The 20607-nt window shown below is 48.6% G+C and overlaps 1 protein-coding gene across 2 annotated transcripts in view; it reads left to right on the top strand.

Annotated features, from left to right (window-relative positions):
• Nucleotides 1-1396: 1396 nt before the first annotated feature.
• The window catches only part of Irak2 (interleukin 1 receptor associated kinase 2), a 53813-nt gene continuing 34602 nt past the window's right edge, over nt 1397-20607 (top strand). Inside the window, exons 1-2 of one of the 2 annotated variants that reach the window (XM_057769066.1) lie at nt 1397-1540; nt 9651-9833. In XM_057769066.1, coding sequence (XP_057625049.1) covers nt 1447-1540; nt 9651-9833 — 277 coding nt within the window. In that variant the 5' untranslated portion in view covers nt 1397-1446. The remainder of the gene's footprint in view (nt 1541-9650; nt 9834-20607) is intronic. The other variant, XM_057769074.1, reaches the window with a different exon arrangement.

Raw genomic sequence — 20607 nt, 5'->3', positions numbered from 1 at the left:
AGAGTGAGTACAGGGCAAGGGCTTCACAGAGAAATAAATAAAAGTAAATTTTAAAATGAACTTTAAGTTTTTATATTTTATTTTGTGTGTACAAGTGGTTTTTGTTCATTTTGTTTTGTTTTTTTGAAAGTGAATTTACAGTTGCACCATCTACTATTTATTTATTATGTGTACAGTGTTCTGTCTGTCTGTATGCTTGCTGGCCAGAAGAGGGCACCAGATCTCATTGCGGATGGCTGTGAGCCACCATGTGGTTGCTGGGATTGAACTCAGGACCTCTGGAAGAGCAACCAGTGCTCTTAACCTCTGAGCCATCTCTCCAGCCCGTTTTTTGTTTGTTTGTTTGTTTGTTTTGTTTTTTTTTTTTTTTGAGACGGTTTCTCTGTGTAACAGTCCTGGATGTCCTGGAATCCACCTTGTGGACCAAGCTGGCCTCAGACACACTGAGATCCACCTGCCTCTGCCTCCTGAGTGCTGGGATTAAAGGTGTGCATCACCACTGCCCAGCTATATACAAATGTTCTGACTGCATACACGTGTGAGCACCATGTGCATGCTTACAGACGACAGAAGAGGGCATCAGATCCCTTGGAAATGGAGCTAGGCATGAGTGTGAGCTGCTGTGTAGGTGCTGAGAACTGCTGCAGTTAGGGTCCACTTCCTCAACCCCACCTCCCCAATTAAGAACTGTTTTTATTGACATGAAAACTATTCGTTATTGCTTTTTATCTTTTTTGGGCTGTTTTGTTTGTTTTTATTTTTAGTCCTTTTGAGACAGATTTCTCTGTGTAACCTCCCTGGCCCTGAACTTGCTTTGTAAACCAGGTTGGCCTCGAACTTGTGAATGCTGGAATTAAAGGCAGGCACCACCTCTGCCCGACTTTCTTTTCAATTACAGAAAAATATTTTTGAGACATGGTCTCACTTTGTAGACCAGATTGGCCTGCCCTGGAACTCAATGTGTGTCACCAGACTGGCTTTGAACTAGCCTCAGCCACCCAAGAATGGGACCAGGGTGTGACACCATGTCCTATGCACTTCTAAATTGTTTAGCAAATTGAGTAATTCATTCCTTCGCCCAACACTGAAACCAAAATCTCTGGATTTTCTTCGCTTAAACCTCACCAACACCTGCTAAATTGAATGCATTCCAGGTGGTCATGGAGGTAAAGCTGGCCAGCCTTAGGGACTGCCTTGTATCTTGGGAGACTCCCCTTACGGCCTAGGGATCGGATAGCATGTATTTCCGAATGAAACCACTAAGGGGCGCCAGCTCGCCCGCTCTCGGCCATGGGCTGGATGGCGCGTACTGCCGCACTTGGTCACTTGGGGGCGCTCGCTCGCCTGTCCAGGGCGCCCGCGGACAGCGCCGCCCCTCACTAGGGAAGCCGTGGCCCTTCGCTGCCGGCTCAGTCGCCGCCGGCTCGGTCGCCTCGCGGTCACGCCATGACTTGTTACATCTACCAGCTGCCGTCCCGGGTGCTGGACGACCTGTGCCGCAATATCGACACGCTGAGCGAATGGGACTGGATGCAGTTCGGTGAGTGAGAGACCGCCTGCTTTCGACCAGATCCGCGCCCGAGGCCGGGGGATACCTGTTTAGAACGCTGCTGCCTTGTTTCCAGACCTACCTAAAACTGCCTATGAACTTGCCCAAAGCGTAGGCTGGCTAAGTGAAAGGGTGTATGGGATTCGAACCCAGGCTTCTGGGTGACTCCCACCGTAGCTGCGTGGCATGTTTTTGCCCGTTTGTTTATTGATCGTGGAGCTGTGGCCTCGGAATAGGTTGCCTGCTCAATTGCGCGGCTGCCCAGGCTGCGTTCAGTCTCATCAGTTTGCAGCTTGTGGTATCTGGGGCCTCTCTCTTCCCTGAAACTTGTCTTAATCTGTAAACTGCAGGTGACAATTATCGCCTCGTTATGCAGCTGTGAGAATAAAACTAGTGTCAGGAGAGGCTCCTTCCTCCTGCGTTTTGTCATTCTGTGGCTCGTTTTCCATTCTTCGTTAACCGTTTTGAGTCGGCCACACCGTGTAGCCTTGGCTGCCCTAGAACTTGCTGTGTAGACCAGGCTGGCCTGGAACTCACAGAGATCCACCTGCCCCCGCCTTCCCAATGCTGGGATTAAAGGTGTGCACTCCCGTGTCTGTTTGTCTGTCTGTCTATCTATCCATCTAATGAGGGAACTGATCCTAGGGACTTGTCCCTGTTAGGCAAGCAAGATACCAGTGAACCATATCCAAGGCAATTGCTTTTGTCCTTTTTGAGACAGGATGGTTTCCTTATGTAGCCCAGGGTGTCTTAGAGCTTGTTACCCTCCCTCTTTTCTCAGCCTCCTGAGTGTGGGATTACAGATTTTAACATTTGTGCCTTGGTGGTTTTTTCTCTTCTTTCTTATTTTGGATGTAGCCCACAATAGCCTGGAGCTTGCTATGAGCCCAGGCTGCCTTTGAACTTCTGATCCTCCCACTTCCACTTTGGAATGCTGGGATTACAGGTTTGGTTTATGTGACACTGGAGATGGAGCCCAGTAAAGCACTAGACCAACTAAGCAACAGCTCCTCCCCCCATTCTTGCAGGTTGGTCAAAAGAACATGATCAACAGTTGGCATTCTTAGTTTTACGGTTTAAGTCAGTGTAACTTGCCACTTAATTTCTTAAATGAAGTACTATATATATATATAGTTTGTGTGTATATATATACACATACATACATATATATGTTCCACTGTTATTATTTGTTTTTTAAAATTTTTTTATTTATTTTTATTTTAGATATGGTCTCATGTAGACCAGGTTAGCCTAAAACTCGTTACATAGCTAAGAATGACCCTGAACTTCTGGTCTTCCTACTGACTCCGCTCAAGTGCTGGGATATAGGAATGTGTCACCACGCCTGATTTCAGTATTATACATGTTTTACATTACCAGAGTCTGGCAAGATTGTTCAGTGAATAAAGGCTCTCAATATCGAGCCTCTGGACCTGAGTTCAATCCCTGAAACCCATGTAAAGATGGAAGGAGAGAACCAACTCCATGAAGTTGTCCTGTGACCTCCACACATGAGTCATGGCTTGTGCACCCACACAAATCATGCATCAATACACAATAAGTTGTTTTACACGTTCGAAGGGTGGTTTTCGTGCCCATTGGTGACACTCAGGACTGCTTCCTTCGACACTTACTGTTGAACCAAAATTTTGTGAACCCTAAAATTTTTTTAAACACTGTTTTACATTTTGTCAGGTGTGGTATGGTACACACCTATAATGCCACAGTGGAGACGCAGAGGCAGGAGGATCAGGAGTTCAAGGTGCAGGTACCCAGGGAATCAGAAGATAGCTGGGCGAAGTGAGACCTTATCTCAAAACAGAAGGCAAACAACAGAACAAAACTATCACTCCCCAGTTTTTACATTATAAAGGACAGCACTAATTAAGAAGAGTATATAATATATAGGTGTGCTTGACACAATAAAGTGAGTCTGTGTGTTGTCCCTCGAGTTTGAACATGTAATATGTACGTTAGGGTTAAGGTGTACATCAGTGCTAGAACTCTCAACTAGAATGTGGGAGGCCTTAGGATCTGTCCCTAGCCTGGCAAAAGAAAAAGAAAATAAGAAAAAAAAATTTTAAGTATTTTAAGGTAAAGGTCCTTAACTTTGGGATTTTTTCCCCCATAAGTAACAGTTGCCAGTGTCTAGAGACATGTCTAGGTGTCATACCTTGGTACATGCAGTGGTGAATATCAGGGCTGCTGTAAAACACCCAACAGGGCAGACCCTCAGCACAGAGCAGAGCTACCCCCAAGAGTCAGCATTGGTGGGTTTCAGGGACCCTTTAACCCAGGAAGAAAGGAAGTTGATGTGCAAAGAAAAGAGAGAGAGGAAGGGGGGAGGAGTAAAGGAGGGAAGGGAGAGAGAGAGAGAGAGAGAGAGAGAGAGAATAGGAGTTGAGAGCAGAGAGATGAGTCCAGAGGCTGGAGAGATGGCTCAGAGGTTAAGAGCACTACCTGCTCTTCTAAAGGTCCTGAGTTCAATTCCCAGCAACCACATGGTGGCTCACAACCATCTGTAATGAGATCTGGTGTCCTCTCCTGGCCTGCAGGCATGCAGGTAGGCAGAATACTGTATACACAATTTTAAAAAAAAGAGAGAGAGAGATGAGCCCAGTTCTCCTCAGGGATGAGCATTCTTAGCCTCAGAGAGCCCTTTGTAAGAGCCGGTGCTTCTCACGTTTGCTAGCTTCTTGACCTTGCGGCCCCATAGTGCTCAGGATTGTGCCTTCTCTTTTCTCAAAGGCATTTAAGTGTAGCTATGCATTCAACCATCCTGCCATTTCTGTCCACCGGTTATACATGACAGACAGCCTACCTTTTTAAAGAATTATTCTTATTTCATGTGCACTGTGCGTGAACGGCACCTGGATCCTCTGGAAGAGGAGCCAGTGCTCTTAACTGCTGGGCCATCTCCCTAGTGCCCCCCAAGCCTGCCTTTTTTTTCTTATAATACATCATAGGCCTTTGTTGGGCACCCCCTCCCAATGGTCTCTTGTGTAGCTGACACTGGCCTCAAACTGGTGATCCTCCTGCCCCAGCACCACACCTGGCAAGGCAGTCTTTGGATTTCCTCTTAAGTGTGCATTTTCATTCTGCATCACTGCTGGAGAACTAGGAGGCTGGTGTTGGTAACATCTGGGATGAAGGACTCTTCTCGTGTGACCTTAGCCTTAGTCTTGGGGTCCTGTGAGGATGTGTGTTGCCACCTGATTGTCCAGGTACTCTGTGTCCCAACACTTGGATGCCCTATGCTGACTTGGAATATTTCCTGGACAGTGACCAACTCTGTGTGTGTGTGTGTGTGTGTGTCTGTGTGTCTGTGTGTATTGGGGGGAGAGGGATGGTCTTTAATTTTTTTTTTCATTTCAGCCCAGTCTTGAACTGCTCAGAGCAGGATACCTTCTGTTCTTAGAACATTAGTGTAAGAGGCACACTTATGGCTTATGACTTTTTGAAAAAAGCTTTATTAAGTTATAATTTATGGGCTGGCTGGGGTGGCATACAATTTTAATCCCAACACTTGGGAGGCAGAAGCAAGTAGATCTCAGTGAGTTCAAGGCCAGCCTGGTCAATAGATCGAGTTCCAGGCTTCCAGGCTATACAGAGAAACCCTGTCTCAAAAAAAAAACCAAAATATAAAAAAATAAAATAAAAAGATACAATCCATGAGGCTGATGTAGCTTGGTAGTAAAGTGTGTGCTTACCTTGCCAAGGCCCTGGGTTCAACTACTGGAATAAAATAACAGAGGAGGAGGAGGAAGGGAGGAGGGGAAGGAAGAGGAAAAGGAGGAGGAGGGAGAAGGGGGGTATTGTGGTGGCACCGACATGTGCTCTTTGTTTAGGAAGCCGTTGTAGGAGGACTAGGAGTTCAAGGTCAGTCTCCACCATGTAGTGAATTCCAGACCAGCTTGGGTTACCTGAGGGTCTGTCTCAAGCAGACAAGCAAACAAATGATCAAACAAAGAAAAATACAAGCAAGAAACCCATAATCAACGATCATATGATGTGCATATTTAAATCAACAATCTTTTTTTTTTCTTTTTGGTTTTTCTTTTTTTTTTTTTTTTCGTTTTTCGAGACAGGGTTTCTCTGTGGTTTTGGAGCCTGTCCTGGAACTAGCTCTTGTAGACCAGGCTGGCCTCGAACTCACAGAGATCCGCCTGCCTCTGCCTCCCAAATGCTGGGATTAAAGGCGTGCGCCACCACTGCCCGGCTCTTTATGGTTTTTCGAGACAGGGTTTCTCTGTGGCTTTGGAGCCTGTCCTGGAACTAGCTCTGTAGACCAGGCTGGTCTCGAACTCACAGAGATCTGCCTGCCTCTGCCTCCCGAGTGCTGGGATTAAAGGCGTGAGCCACCATCGCCTGGCTTAAATCAACAATCTTATGATGAACGTATTTCAATGAGCAATCATACAATGCACATATTTGAAGAGCATCTCAGTAGCACTTAGCACATTCATAGAGTTGTGATTTTATTCTTATTATTCCTAAGTAGAACCCTGTTCTCCTTAAATACCGTTCCTCCCTCGGCCGCCCTGGCTCCCTCAGCTCAAGGTATTTCCCCTTGGTTCTCCTGAACGTGCACAGGCGCTCACCCTTGTTCCTGCTTTGGCTAGTCCATCTCTCTCATGTGAGTGGGGGCTGATCCTGCCTCTTTCACTGTGTCTCTGGAGTCAAGGACAGTGTTGGGCAGGTAGGTATTCAGCATCCACCCCAGAGAATGATGCCCTGAGCCCAAGGTTGGTCCTCCCTTGAGAGTCAGGGTCGCCGGCCCTGGAGCTGGCTATGCAGCTGCCAGCTGGTCTCAGGACTCTGGTTTTCCATGTCGCAAAGGAGGAAGAACTTGGATGATTGTTCCTCTACTCTTAAGTCTTGGCAGCTGAGTTATTCTAGAAAAAGATGATCTTGAACTGTGGTCCTAGGAGGGAGGGTGTGGGATGTGGGATGCGAGAAGATTTAAAGTGATTTAGAAAACCCACGGCCACAAATACGCACATTCGAAAGTTGTAGTATCTGTCTGAACCTGTGTAGATCAGGTTCTTACGGTGTCATCTAACTGGGAGTGTGCGGAGGGGCCCCTGCAGGAGCCGCCTTGCTGGACCACCAGTGCATAGCAGCATTTGTGCACCGCATATCTGCATGACTGCAGGCAAGTGACTATACATTTCTGAGCCTTTCATCTGTAAGACGCTGAGGGAACACAGTGGAGTTTGGCTAGTCAAGAGAGGGGCGTTTGACCTTGAGGCTGGGTCATTTTAGGAGGCTGGGCTACCCTTGCTCTCGAAGATTGCCAGAATGTAGCCAATTCTTTCCTTGGGTCTCCAGGTAGGAAGATGAGGAGGATTTTGATTTTTCCTCTCTTCCATAGTGATCAAATTAATAACAGCCATAGCCTAGCGGGGCTGTTGGCAGTGACTGGGTCCCCCTGCTTGCTTCTTGGCCTGTCCTGCTCCTGGGTGCAGTACTAATGGATCACTATCATAAGAGACATCAGTTTCACAGAAGTAACCTCTCCCTTTCAGGAGGCACCCTGAGGTTCACTTCCTGTTTCTCCTGGAAGGAAATTGAAATTCACGGAGAGTCGAGGCTTCTCTGGCCAGCCGAAACTCCTTTCACCAGCATCCTTACTGGGCTGGCTTTGACATGACATCACTCCTTCCTCTTTGTCCCCTGTGAACAGTGGGAAGGGGACTCTGGACTGTTACATCACTTCCCGCTGGCTGGGAATCTGGTTTGGAGTTTCCAATGACTAAAACTGCAACTCTGGAACTTTCCGTTCCTGCAGGGCGCTTCTCCTGGAGGCTTCTCTGTGGGAGAGTGGCACGGCCCTTCTTCATTTCTCTAGAGACGGGGACTGATAACTGATAGCGTAAGGGCCCCTGTGCTTTTCCTGGCTCTGATATCTTTTTTCCGCGGTCCTAGCTCTGGAGTTCTGAGCTTTACCTCCGGCCTCCCTGTGCCCTGCTCGGCATCCCTCCGAGCTCATATTCTAAACAGAAAAGCTCTATGGAGTTTTGGTTTCGCCTGCCATCTCTAGAGCTCACCCAGGTCTCCAGAACAGTGTTTAATAACATTTTTCTATGGGGGTGCTAGGGCTGAACCCAGAGCCTCATGCATGGGAGGCAAGTGCTGTATCAACCAAGTACACCACACTCACCCCAAAACTTGACTTTGTGTTCACACAAATCCCTGCTGTGATTTTTGAACTCTTTGAACCAAGGCTTGATTTTGTTGTTGGTTTGTTAGTTTGCTTATTTTTCCAAGACAGGGTTTCTCTGTGTAGCCCTGACTGTCCTGAAACTTGCTTGTAATCTAGGCTGGCCTCGAACTCACAAAGATTCACTCGCCTCTGCCTCCTGAGTGCTGGGATTAAAGGCTTGCACCACCAGTGCCCGACTAAGGTTTGATTTTTTTTTTTTTAAATTCCTCATTTTTGTTCTGTTTTGTTTTGTAGTACCGGGGATTGAGCCTGGGGTCACTGCACATGCTAGCGAGTGTTCTTCCATCATGCTATATCATGGTACCTCCCCAGGCTAGACCGTTATCAAATTTTGTTTTTCTTTGTTTGTTTTAAATGCTTCCCTTATGTCAATAAAACTCAATGGAAGGACTGTGTAGTGGCTCATGCCTTTAATCCTAGCACTTGGGAGGTAGAGGAAGGCAGATCTGTGAGTTCAAGGTCAGCCTGATCTTCACAGTGAGATCCTCTCTTTAAAAATATCAGTGAGATACTTTGTCACAAACAAAAATGCCTTTTAAGGTCTGGGGGTATGGCTCAGTGGTTTGGCATGCTTGCTGCCCTTGTTTTGAACCCCAGTTCCGCAAAATACAAAAAATCCATCCAACCATACTAACAAACTCTTTATTAGAGAAAAACTTAGAGTGGAGTCATGTGAGATGAGGCTCTGGGCTCAGTATCCAGCACCATGACAATAAAAACAATAATAGCAAAAATAAAATTAATATTTTTAAAAAAAGATGAAGACAGGTTCTCACTATGTCATCCTAGCTGACCTGGAACTCACTCTGTAGACCAGGCTGGCTGCAAACTCACAGAAGTCCTCCGGCATCTGCCTCCAGAGTGCTAGGTTTAAAGGCGTGCACCATCAAGTTTAGTAAACAGTAATAAAGCTGAAAAGTAGCCAGTTATGATGAGCTTAGGTCCACTGGGAGGAGGCTTGAACTACGGCATTAACAAATAAGGTCAGGGTCTTACCTCGTCTGTCCAAATCTATCTGAAGCCAGCACCCTGTGAAGGATGAGAGAGAGCAGCCTAGTGGACTTGACTAGGGAGGTTGGAATTTTCCATGGGAACCCCCATCTATTTCATACCAAACAAATCCAAAGGGAAGCCAGGTGTGCTGGTTCATGCCATTAATGCCAGCATATGGGAGACAGAGGCAGGAGGATTGCTGCACTGTAGACTAGGCTACTCCACACAGCCGGACCTTGTTTCAAAAAATAAAAGAGGAATGCATAATTTTGTATTATTGCCAATACAGCTCCTTACAGTTCTGCCCAGTGCGTCATGGTTAGCAGAGTGCCGACCCCAGGGACTGCGTTGATCCCTGGGGTCACAGTTCCATGAGGACGGTGACCATGGGTTCATTCGTTCATTCATTAATCACAGACCTATAAATTTTTCCCACCGGGGTGAGACTTACTGTGCCAGGTGCTCAGGGAATGGCATTGGAGGACATTTTTTGGGGTCCTCCAAGAGTGGGGTACCCTGAGGCTGAGGGGCTCCCTACCTCGCGGCCGTCCACTCATCTGCATCAGAGCCTGCTGCCCTGAGCCTGGCAGTCTCTCCATTTGGGGATGTGGCAGTGGTGGGGAGAGATGAAACTCCCTGCCTGCAGGGGCTTTTGTTTTAGATGGGGGCGGGCACAGTTCTGCTCCCTGTTGAGACCCTTGTTGGGGAAGAGATCATCCCGAGCCAAGAAACTCTTGGTACCCAAGGCTCCTGGGCTCTGGGCTCCTGTCCTGTGATCTTCCTTCTGTTGAGTGAGACCTGGGAGGTGCAGTGGGGCAGGAAGGGCCTCTCCCTCGGAGGCGGCATTTCCAGCGCTAAGCAGAATCCTCTCTTGCCTTCCAGCCTCCTATGTGATCACAGACTTGACACAACTGCGGAAGATCAAGTCCATGGAGAGGGTGCAGGGTGTGAGCATCACTCGGGAGCTGCTGTGGTGGTGGGCCATGCGACAGGCCACGGTCCAGCAGCTGGTGGACCTCCTGTGTCACCTGGAACTCTACCGAGCTGCCCAGATTGTCCTGAGCTGTGAGTAGCCATCCGTCCCTGAGAGGGTCTCAGCAAGGGCTGTGTGTCTGTCTGAAGACCCTGTCCATATTTTGTCAGTGCAGGGGCTGGAACCAACTTGGGCGAGATGAACTCTCTGACCCTGAGCTGCAGCCTAGCCCTAGACCCTTCTTTATCCCAGGTTGAAATTCAACACCAAATCATTTATTGATCCGATATTATCTGCAGGGCCTGCTATGTACTCTTCTTGGCACTGGGATTATCAGGAGAAATGCTGACTAGCCAGAGACCTAAAACCTTTTGTTTTTGTAATTAAAAAATATTGGAGTGGGCAGTGGTAGCACGTGCCTTTAATCCCACCCAGCACTCAAGAGGCAGAGGCAGGTTGATCTCTGAGTTCGAAGCCAGCCTGGTCTACAGAGTTTCAAGACAGCCAGAGAAACGAGAAAAACCCTGTCTTGAAAAAAACAAAACCAACCAACAACAGCCAACGGAGGCCAGGGAAGATGACTGGGTGGGTAAGGACATATGTTGCCAAGCTTATGACCTGAGTTTGCTCTCTGGGACCCACATGGTAAACGGAGAGACTCCCAAAGGTTGGCATCTGACCTTCCCACACGTGTCACGGCAACTGCGCCTCTTCCACAAAAGTACACAAATAAACACATTTTAAAAATTTAAATCCTGGGGAGCCAGGTAGGCAGCAGTAGCAGGAAAGGAAAATAAAGAGATCAAGGGGAAAGTGATGGGGTGGAGCTTCCTAGGACTGTGGTCAGGGATGGCCAGTTCAAAGAGAAAGCGCCCATGAGAGTGGAAAGAAATAACAGGGGGTCAGAGAGCCCAGGGAGGAGCCTGCAGGGAAATGTGGGGCTGGGGGAGTAGCTGAGGGGTAGGGCGCTTGCCTGAGGTGCAAGGCCCTGAGCTCCAACCCCAGCACTACATAAAAGAAAAGAGATGGAGCCTCTGAGGCCTGGGAAGTCCCGACGGGGCTTTGAAGTTGACCTGTGTGGGCACGGGAATGGCTGCTTGCTGTGCCAGAGACCCTGATGCAGTGCTTATCTGGATGACCGGAAGTCTTCTTTAGAGAAGGATCGGGGTTAGAGCACCCCAGTCTCAGAGCTGCAGCCCACATGGGCTTCCAGGGTCACCCTGGGACTGTGCCCACTCTTCAGCTGCTAGGAAACTCCCTGGGATTTAATGTATGTGGGTTTTCACACATGATGACTTTCCCTTTGGGGCTTAAATAGGAGGTGTCTGTTCCAGCAGGAGAGACTCCAGCCAGGCTTGCTTTTGCAGTCCTAGAAATTGTCCCATAAACCAAGCCCCCGCCTGCTGGCCATGGCTTCCCCCAGGTTCTCTCTCTGTCCTATTTGTAATTATCTGCCCTGTCTCCTTCCATGTCCACCTTCCCTCAGATTGGACAGGGTAGCCTGCTTGGCTCACAGCCCTTTAGAACCTGCTAGAACCCACCCTGTCCTGTCCTGAGCTGTGCCGGACCACTGGTCTCCATTCCCTGAGTACCAGCCAGAGAGGCCTGGCGCAAGATACAGATGGCTGAGTCCATGTCTGGCCCGTGCCACAGCCCTGGGAGACCCTCCTCCTTTCAGGGTCTCAGACCCTACCATTGGCCTGTGAAGGCACCAGCCAAGATGCCAAGCCAAACCCTCCTTGGGATTCTTGTAGTCTTAGTCCTCATGATTGCCAGAACCAAGAGGCATTTCATTTGATCATATGATCAGCTCCTGATGATTGTGACCTCAATTTTGGTTTCTCTGTATTCTTAGAAAACTGCACTGTGACAGATGCTGAGAAATGATAAGGTGTAAACTGGCACGGTGGCAAACATCTGTAATCCATCACTTGGGAGGGAGATGTAGGAGTCTCAAGAATTCAAAGCCAGGGTGCCAGAGAGATGGCTCAGCTGCTTTTTCCGAGGGTCTGGGTTCAATTCCTAGCACCCACATGGCAGCTCTCAGCTGTCTGTGACTCCAGTTCTTGGGGATCTGACACCTTCATACCAATGCACATAAAGTTAAAAAAAATTAATTAAAAATAGAATTCGAAGCCGGCTTTGGTGACATAATGAGTTCAGGGCTAGCTTGGTGCTACATGAGACCTGTTTCAAAAAAAAAATTAAAAATAATTAATTATAATCTCTCAATGACTCCAAAGGAGGTGAGGAAGGGTCCCCAGAGGTAGGAAGAGCTGCCAGCTCGTATGTGGTCACAGTGGACTTACTGCTGGTCCACTTTGGGGAGGCAGTTGGCCAGCCAGGAAAAACCCTGAGATTGACAGTGGTGTCCCCTCAGGATGTCCGATAGCAGAGGAGGCGCCCCAGAGGTTGAGAAATGGCTCCTCCCACCACATCCCCTGGCCATTGACTAATCTAGGAAAAATCTTTACCATTTGAGGTCAACAAAGACTGTGGCACCATATTTAAAGAGATACCCTCGTGCCGGGCACAGTGGTGCACACTCTTAATTCCAGCACTTGGGAGGCCCAGACAGGCTGATCTCTATGAGTCCTGGGTCAGCCAGGGCTGTAAAGAGAGACCCTTTCTCAAAATCAAACAAACACACAGCAAAAGAATGGCTGTGTGGCCTGAGGTCCCAAGTTCCAAGGTCCACCGGGTCGCATCTGGATCCAGGGCCCACCGCTCCACTCCCGTAGAAGCTGAGCTAACGGGGAGGGGTTGGGAGATGACGGCATGGTGGGGCCCCAGCTGTGGGCTCTCTGGTCTCGCTGGAAGCACCACCTCTCTGCCTTTGTGATTAGAGCCCTTCTCTGACCAGGCCCTCTTGTTCTGCCTTTTCCTTAGTCCTGACGGCTGAAGCCACCTGAGGCGGGTCCCCACTCCCCTGTCCCCTAGCTGTCCTTGTGAGGTTTTGGCTCTGTGCTCACCACTGATCAAGTCCCCAGGCAACAACTTCCCCTTTCTGACTCTTGCTGGTTTTCATTAGAGAAAAAAAAGTTGCCTGCCCCTTCTGAAGGTGAACACCCAGGGAGTGTGTGTGGGGGCACTCAAGTTCCGGTGTTAAGAATGCTCAAAGTCCCTTTTTCTAGCCGCGATATTTAATCTTATTTTTGTACTTACCTGCTTAATTATTAACTGTAGTTAACTTGAAAAATTGACTTCTACCCAAATGAATTTAGGACCTCATACATGCTAGACAACTGTTCTACCCCTGGGTATCCAAATGTGGTGTGTGTGTGTGTATGTGTGTGTGGTGTGTGACACAGGTTCTTTCTGTGTCATCTGGATGGCATGGAACTCACTGTGTAGACAAAGCTGACCTTGAATTCAAGAGATCTGCCTGTCTCTGTGTGTAAACACTTCTTAAAGATAGATTTGAAGGTAGCTAAACTGGACAGTGGTGGCGCATGCCTTTAATCCCAGCACTCAGGAGGCAGAGGCAGGCGGATCTCTGTGAGTTTGAGGCTAGCCTGGTCTACACAGTGAGTTCCAGGACAGGCTCCAAAAGCTACAGCAAAACCATGTCTCGAAAAACCAAAAAAAAAAAAAAAAAAAAAAAAAAGATTTGAAGGTAGCTGTGTTCAACAGATGTCCTGTGTGGGACACTTGTCCAGGCAAGGATCTGGGCTCCCAGCACCACAAACAAAAAGCCCCAGCCAGCAGCTTCCATAGAGCTGAGGAGTGTCTCAGCAAATATACTCTGCAGTCAACAGTGTCCTCGTGACCATTATGTGAGCCAAAGGCTCACAGGTGCCGGACTTGCCTTGTCTTGAAACCAAAGTCTTTGAGGGGATTGGTTTGAGGGTTTTTTTTTTTTTTTTTTTTTTTTTTTTTTGCTTTTTCGAGACAGGGTTTCTCTGTGGTTTTTTTTGGAGCCTGTCCTGGAACTAGCTCTTGTAGACCAGGCTGGTCTCGAACTCACAGAGATCCGCCTGCCTCTGCCTCCCAAGTGCTGGGATTAAAGGCGTGCGCCACCACTGCCCGGCTGGTTTGAGGGTTTCTGTTCCGTCACTTTTTCCTCAGCTTTGATTGCCAAAGTCATTATTTAACCTGACAGCCATGAAATATGACAAGAATTGGAATAAATGATTACAGAGGGCACATACCAGGAAGCAGCTCCCAGAAGCACCACCTTCTCCTCTCCCCGCATCCATTCTTGGTCGTCTTCACGGCAGACTCTAGGCTCTGGTTCATATGGTGTGGGCTACACAGGCACAAAGAGCCAGCTGGGCCTGGCATGGTGGCATGTGTCTGTTAACCCTAGCTGGACAAAGGGAAGCAGGAGGGTAGTGAGTTCCAGGCTAGCCTGGGTTACATAGTGAGACCTTGTCTAAATAGCAGTCTGTCAGACTAAATGGGAGGCGGCTCACTGGGAGGAGCTCTCTGTGAAGACTTAAACCCAAGTAAAATCTGGGTGTGGCAACAGGTGTCTATAAGCTCAGACCTGGCTGGGTGGAGATAAGATGATCCCAGGGCTTGTTGACCTAGCCCCCAAAACCGGAGCTTCAGGTTCTGTGAGAGAGTTTAAGGCCGTGGTTCTCACCCTGTAGGTCGTGACCCCCTTTGGGTGTCGAATGACCCAATCACAGGAGTTGCTCAAGACTATGAGAAAACAACGCCGGGCGGTGGTGGCGCAAGCCTTTAATCCCAGCACTTGGGAGGCAGAGGCAGGCGTATCTCTGTGAGTTTGAGGCCAGCTTGGACTATAAGAGCTAGTTCCAGGACAGGCTCCAAAGCTACCTGTCTCAAAAAAAACAAAAAAAAAAAAAAAAAAAAAAAAGGACTATGGGAAAACACAGATATTTACATTACAATTCATAACAGTGGCAAAATTAGTTATGCAGTAGTAACAAAAATAATTTATGGTTGAGGGTCAGCACAGCATGAGGGACTGTATCAAAGGGTCGCAGTGGTAGGGAGGTTGAGAGCCACTGGCTTAAGAGAGTAAGACAGAAAGTGACATCTGAGGGAAGGCTGTCCAGCGCGGGTAAGCAGTTCCTCACGTCCTGGTGTCAGGGGACCCCTGGGACACATAGCTTTGGTTTTTATGTAAGGTGACAAGAAGGGAAGGGGGGGTGTTTGTGTCCTTCCACGGCCATGACCAGGTGTCCAGCAGCCCCTCAAACGCATTGGCCAGAACTGTGACCCGGGAGACTGGGAAATGCGGGAGGAGGTTACACGTAGCAATAGCATCTTGTTCCTCCGGAGGAGAAGCACCTATTCCAGGGACAGTTAAATCTTTGCCACACACACACACACCTTCCCATTTGGCCACCTTGAAGTCTTTATACAACTGTCTGCCTACATGTGCCCTGTCCCCAAGGGAGATAGGCCTGGTATCTACCAGTCTCTTTCCTTAGATCGGTCCACCATCAGAGATGCAATCTGTGGCTCTCCCCTATCAGCTCCTAATGACCCAGTGGGCCTCAAACAGAAAGATGTTATCTGCACACACACACACACCCCTTCCTGTCAGTATACCCACAATTCATTGCTGGGATGGAGCCGGAAGCCACAGGCTATGTATCTGCAGTCAGTGATTCCAGTAGGACCTCTCCTAGCTGGCAGGTGTGGCTCTCCTGGCCAGTCTACCTGGCAGCCCCTGGTTCTTAGTATGTCTCTGGTCGCTTTGGTAGAGGGTTAGACTGCATTGCATAAGTCTGGGTCTCAGGGTGCTTCTATGTAGTGGGGTGGATGGATAGTAACGATCTCAGCACAGGTACACGCATGCAGTCAGAGAAGATGCTGTGGGTGGGGGGGACGGCCAGGAGGAGAAGATGGGAGGAATCAGTCCCATCCAGGTGGCCTCCCTGGAGGAGCTGAACTTGACTTTCCAACTGAGGGCCTGCTCAGTCATTTCTAGACAGAGGGCATAGCGTGTTCACAGATCCTGTGCTGGGCAGGAGGCATGTTTGAGGACCTCTCGAGAGGCCTTTGAATTCCTGATCCTCCTGCCTCAGCCTCTTAAATTACAGGTGTGAAACTCTGGGGATTAACCTCAGGGCCTAGTGCATGCTGGGCAACCATGGTCCCTCTTTATGACTTGAAAAGAGAAACCTGCCATTGGTGTTACTTGTGCTCCTGGTTTCTACAAGACTTTCTCTGTTGATAGAACAAACCAATGTTGTTCAGGCCTCGGAATACATCCTAGTTTTGTTTTTTTTTAAAGAATAAATCTCCAATGAGATTTTATTTTAAGGATTGATTTTGTTTTTAATACTGTGTGTGCGCACACGCTCGTGCACGTGTGTGTCTGTGTGTTATGTGGGTAGTTGCCCACAAAGGCCAGAGGCATTCAATCTCTTAGAGCTGGAGTTACAGGGGGTTGTGAGCTGCCTAACAGTGGTGCTGGGAATAGAAGTTGGACAGGTCCTCTGGGAGACTGACATACACTCTTAACTGTTTTGACAGCCTTCCATCCATAGTCTGTAACATGCAATGGAATATTGCTTGATTCTAATGGAAAATAAAGACAATTAAGGTTTTTGTTTGCTTTTTTTTTTTTTTTTTTTTTGCCAGATATGGTGGCATGTGCCTGTAATTCCAGCTTCTGGGAGGATAGAGACAGGTTTGCTTGAGAGGTCAAGGCCAGCCAGGGTCCCTTTGGAAGACTATCTTAAGGGAACAAGCAAACACAACAATAAAGAGTTTGAGGCCAACCTGGTCTACAGAGTGAGTTCTGGGACAACCAAGGCTATACAGAGAAATCCTATCTAAAAAAACAAAACAAAACAAAAAGAAGTTTTTTTCTTTTATAAACAATTTGCCTTTTTACTTTTTTCTAGGAAGCAATGGAGAACTGTTATTTTGGGGAACATTCCAGTGTTCTGTGGAATGGGGACATTGAGGTTTTACCATTGTACTAGCTGTTTTTCTCAGTGCTGTCACAAGATCCTCAGGCAAGCAGCTGGAGGAAGAAAAAAGGAAGGGAGGGAGGGAGGGAGGGAGGGAGGGAGGGAGGAAGGAAGGAAGGAAGGAAGGAAGGAAGGAAGGAAGGAAGGAAGGAAGGAAGGACTTATTTGGCTCTGCGTTTGAGGGCACAATTCATCATGGTGGGAAGGTGTGGCACCAGGACCTGGTACTGTACCCACAGCCAGGAAGTATGAGAGTTGACGCTCCGCTCTTTTGTGTCCTGTCCAGGACCCCCGCCCATGGGACAGTGCTGCCTGAATTCTCAATGGGTCTTTGCATCTCAGTCAATCTAAACCAGAAAACCCCTCACAGATGGCACCCAGGGGAGGGTTTGCCTCCACGCTGACTCTAAATCCCACCAAGTTGATGAGAGCAGGTGCCGACTGTAGCTTATAAAAACGTATTGATCCCACGTAGCCACGAGGTTCTGGGTGTCAACTGAAGGGATGTAGGAGGCGACTAAATCTTCTTCTCCCTTGGGCCACTGCCGTCTTCTTGTGCCTTTTTGTGGGCCCTGGGGATGGGCCCCTCACGCACTAGGGAAGAGCAGGATAGACAACTTCTAACCCCAGCTAGAATTTTCTTGCTATGTTTTACAGGGTTTGGGAAGCTGCGTTTGTGCAACTCCAACCACACAGGCTTTGGCTTTGGTTGGTGGGTCAGAGTCACTTCCTTTCTGGATGGGGCTCTTTGAACAGGGGACTTTGGGCAACTGTTGAGCAAAACAGAAGTGTGTTCCCTTCCTCTTCATGGAGGCCAGGTTGCGCACACACTGGCGACAGGGCTCCCAATTAACTCTAAGGTTTTCACACCTTTAGGGAGCAACAGAATGTGGGTCAGGTCCATTCTCTGAACCATTGGGGGTCTGACCCTGGAGCTGGCCCTGTGTCGGGTTGAAACATCAGCCCCAGAGTCAACTTATCTATCATCTACTATGTCCCACGAGACCCTGACACAAACCATCAAACAAGTGTGTAAACACACCCCTGTTTACTTTGCTTTCAAAGCAGGAAGCTTCAAGAGGTGGTCACATTTTTTTTACCTAGTGTGGGGCAGGTCACCTGATTTCCTTCCCTGAACTGATTCTTCGGTCACTGTGGGTTTTGAGAGTGCTGGAAGGACGAGCAGAGGCCACGTGCAGTGCAATTGAACTGGGGCACAATGAGGTTCACCCGTCACACTCTGACTGTGAACTGTACTGTGGTCTCCAGGCTCCTCCAAGTGTGAGGTTAAACCATCCTCAGAGGCTGCGTGAGTCAGTGTCAGCTGCGTCACACTGCACAACCAACCCTGAGCTGAGTGAGCTGAGCTGTAGCCGGGCAAGACAGTTCCTGTGTTGCTGAAGCTTCCACTGGAATCTAGGGGTGGAGCATTTAGGAAGTGAGTTGGGTGGGCGTGGTGCCGCACAAACCTCTGATACCAGCAGTTGGGAGGCAGAGGAAAGGCAGAAGGCAGATCTCTGAGTTCAAGGCCAGCCTGGTCTACACAGAGTTAGTTCCAGGACGTCCAGTGCTACGTAGATAAACTCTGTCTCAAAAAGTTTCAAGAAGCCGGGCGGTGGTGGCGCACACCTTTAATCCCAGCACTTGGGAGGCAGAGGCAGGCGGATCTCTGTGAGTTCAAGACCAGCCTGGTCTACAAGAGCTAGTTCCAGGACAGGCTCCAAAACCACAGAGAAACCCTGTCTCGAAAAACCAAAAAAAAAAAAAAAAGTTTCAAAAAAAATACTTATTTTTTATATGTATGAGTGTTTTGTTTGCACATATATATGTACCATATATGTACAGTGCCCACAGAGGCCAGAAGAGGGCGTCAGACTCATTGGAGCTGGAGTCACAGACAGCTGTGAGCCTCCATGTGGGTGCTGGGTGTTAAACTCAGGTCCTCTGGAAGAGCAGCCAGTGTTCTTAACAGCTCACCCATCTCTCCAACCCTTGCACGCACACACACATGTGCACACGTGCGCATACTCGTGCATGAGCACACACAGCACACACACACACATGCGCGCACATGTGTACTGTTAAACCACAGATCACAGAGGCAGAGACCAGGTCTGGGAATTAGTAGGAAAAAATCAAAGCAAGGGCCTAGTGAGCTGTTTGTTTTTGAGGTGGCTGCCTGCTCCAGGGTCCTTTAGTTTGTGCCCAATCACTTAGATTGTTTAGCAGGAATCCATCCCAGCTACAGGTCAACTTAGAATTAAAGCAAACACTTAAGTGTGGTATTATTGTTTGCCTTGATATGGTAAAGGGAAGGATTTCTGGAATGTGGTCATAGAATGAGGGCCCTTTGCCCAGTGAACCGTGCTGAGATTCGCCTCCAGGCGGCCAGTGGGGGAAGCCTAGGCCTCCCAGGGGTCAGCCAAGGCCCTCGGCACAGAAAACGGCCTTTTTTATTTCCACTGAGGGAAGTGGATCAGAAATAAAGATTCCAGAGGAAACAAGAGTTTCGGGTTTCATTTTCTTCAGGATGACAGAGAACACAGTTGGGCCTGTGTGTGAGTGTGTGCGTGTGTGAGTGGGTGCCCAGGGATGCTCACGTGTGTGAGCATCCTTAGAGGATGGAGACCCTGTCCTGGATACCAGCTGACTGGGAGGCTGTGTCTGCTCCGTCCCAGCTCTACCCTCTTACCGCACTCTGACTCAGTGCGAGTACCTGATACCCTTGAGAATTTAATCCCCAAGGGGAAAAAGATCACTGTCCCGAGCACTGGGAGGCCGTCCAGGGGAATTCTGTCCCCAGCCTGCTCTGGGGTGAGGTAGTACACTCACCCCTTCCTTACTCTTGACCTCTGAGCCTGCGGTGGTTGGTGTTCTATTTTCATCTCTCCAGCATCTCTGTCTTTTGGGTGGCTGAAAGAGTGGGTGGGGTTGGGTGGTGGCGGTTTGCCGGCTGAGCCAGCTTCCTGGCCACATTCTCTCCCATTTGGTTTTCACAGTGGGAGAAAGCAAGCAACAATGAAAGACAAATTAGGATGGTTAAAGTCTGTCTGTCTTTTTCCCCCTTCTTTCTGTCTACTTCCTTTTTTTAAAAAAAAATATTTTATTCATTTACTTCTTTTGGTGTTGGGGATATGGCACCCGGAGACTCATGCTTGCTTGGCAAGCACTGATCCTCTGAGATGTATCCCTAATCCAGACATTTGAACCTTACACATCTTAGTTATCATTTGCATGTGGAAAGCTTGAGCTAACCCAACGCTCACCCTGCCGGGGATTTTTCAGGAAGCTGATGGGGCCTGACGTAGTAGAGCCTGACCTGGGCCTGTCAGCTGACATCTGTGGCTGGGCATGGCCCTCCAAGTGTCACTAGGTACCCTCGTGTAGTGGAGGGGTGTTAACCCCAAATGTGCTGACAGGTTCTCCCCAGGCCTTCTCATGCTGCCCTCCCAGTGTGTATCCTCCTTCTACCCCAACCCTGAATGCTGCCATTCGGTGACACATTGCCAGGCACAGACTATGGTGAGAAAAGATGGGTTCTCCCTGGATTGAAAACAGTAATTGAAGCTTTTGTGTGCCTTCTGGGTGGAGCTTGTAAAAGTCAGCCATGAACCCCAGGGCCCCTGATGTCCACACCAGATGTGCCTGCACAGGGAGACACAGGTTTGTGCTAAACAAAAAAGTTACAGGGGCTGGGCTATAACTCAGTGTCTTAGTGCCAGGCCCTGGTTCCATTCCCAGCAACAGAGGAAAGAACAAAGTCGCCAAGAATAGGAGCCAGAGGTTAAGTATGGATGGAATGACCTTCGATTTCCGTGCTTTTTGTTGTTGTTTCGAGACAGGGTTTCTCTGTGTTTTTGTTTGTTTGTTTTTGTTTGTTTTTTGTTGTTGTTTTGTTTTGTTTTGTTTTTTGAGATGGGGCTTTTCTGTAGCTTTGGAGCCTGTCCTGGCTGGCCTTGAAGGAACT

This window comes from Chionomys nivalis, chromosome 1 (assembly GCF_950005125.1).
Source record: "Chionomys nivalis chromosome 1, mChiNiv1.1, whole genome shotgun sequence".
NCBI lineage: Eukaryota > Metazoa > Chordata > Mammalia > Rodentia > Cricetidae > Chionomys > Chionomys nivalis.
The sequence above is the reverse complement of the archived record's forward strand: the minus strand, read 5'-3'. Positions and strand labels throughout refer to the sequence as shown.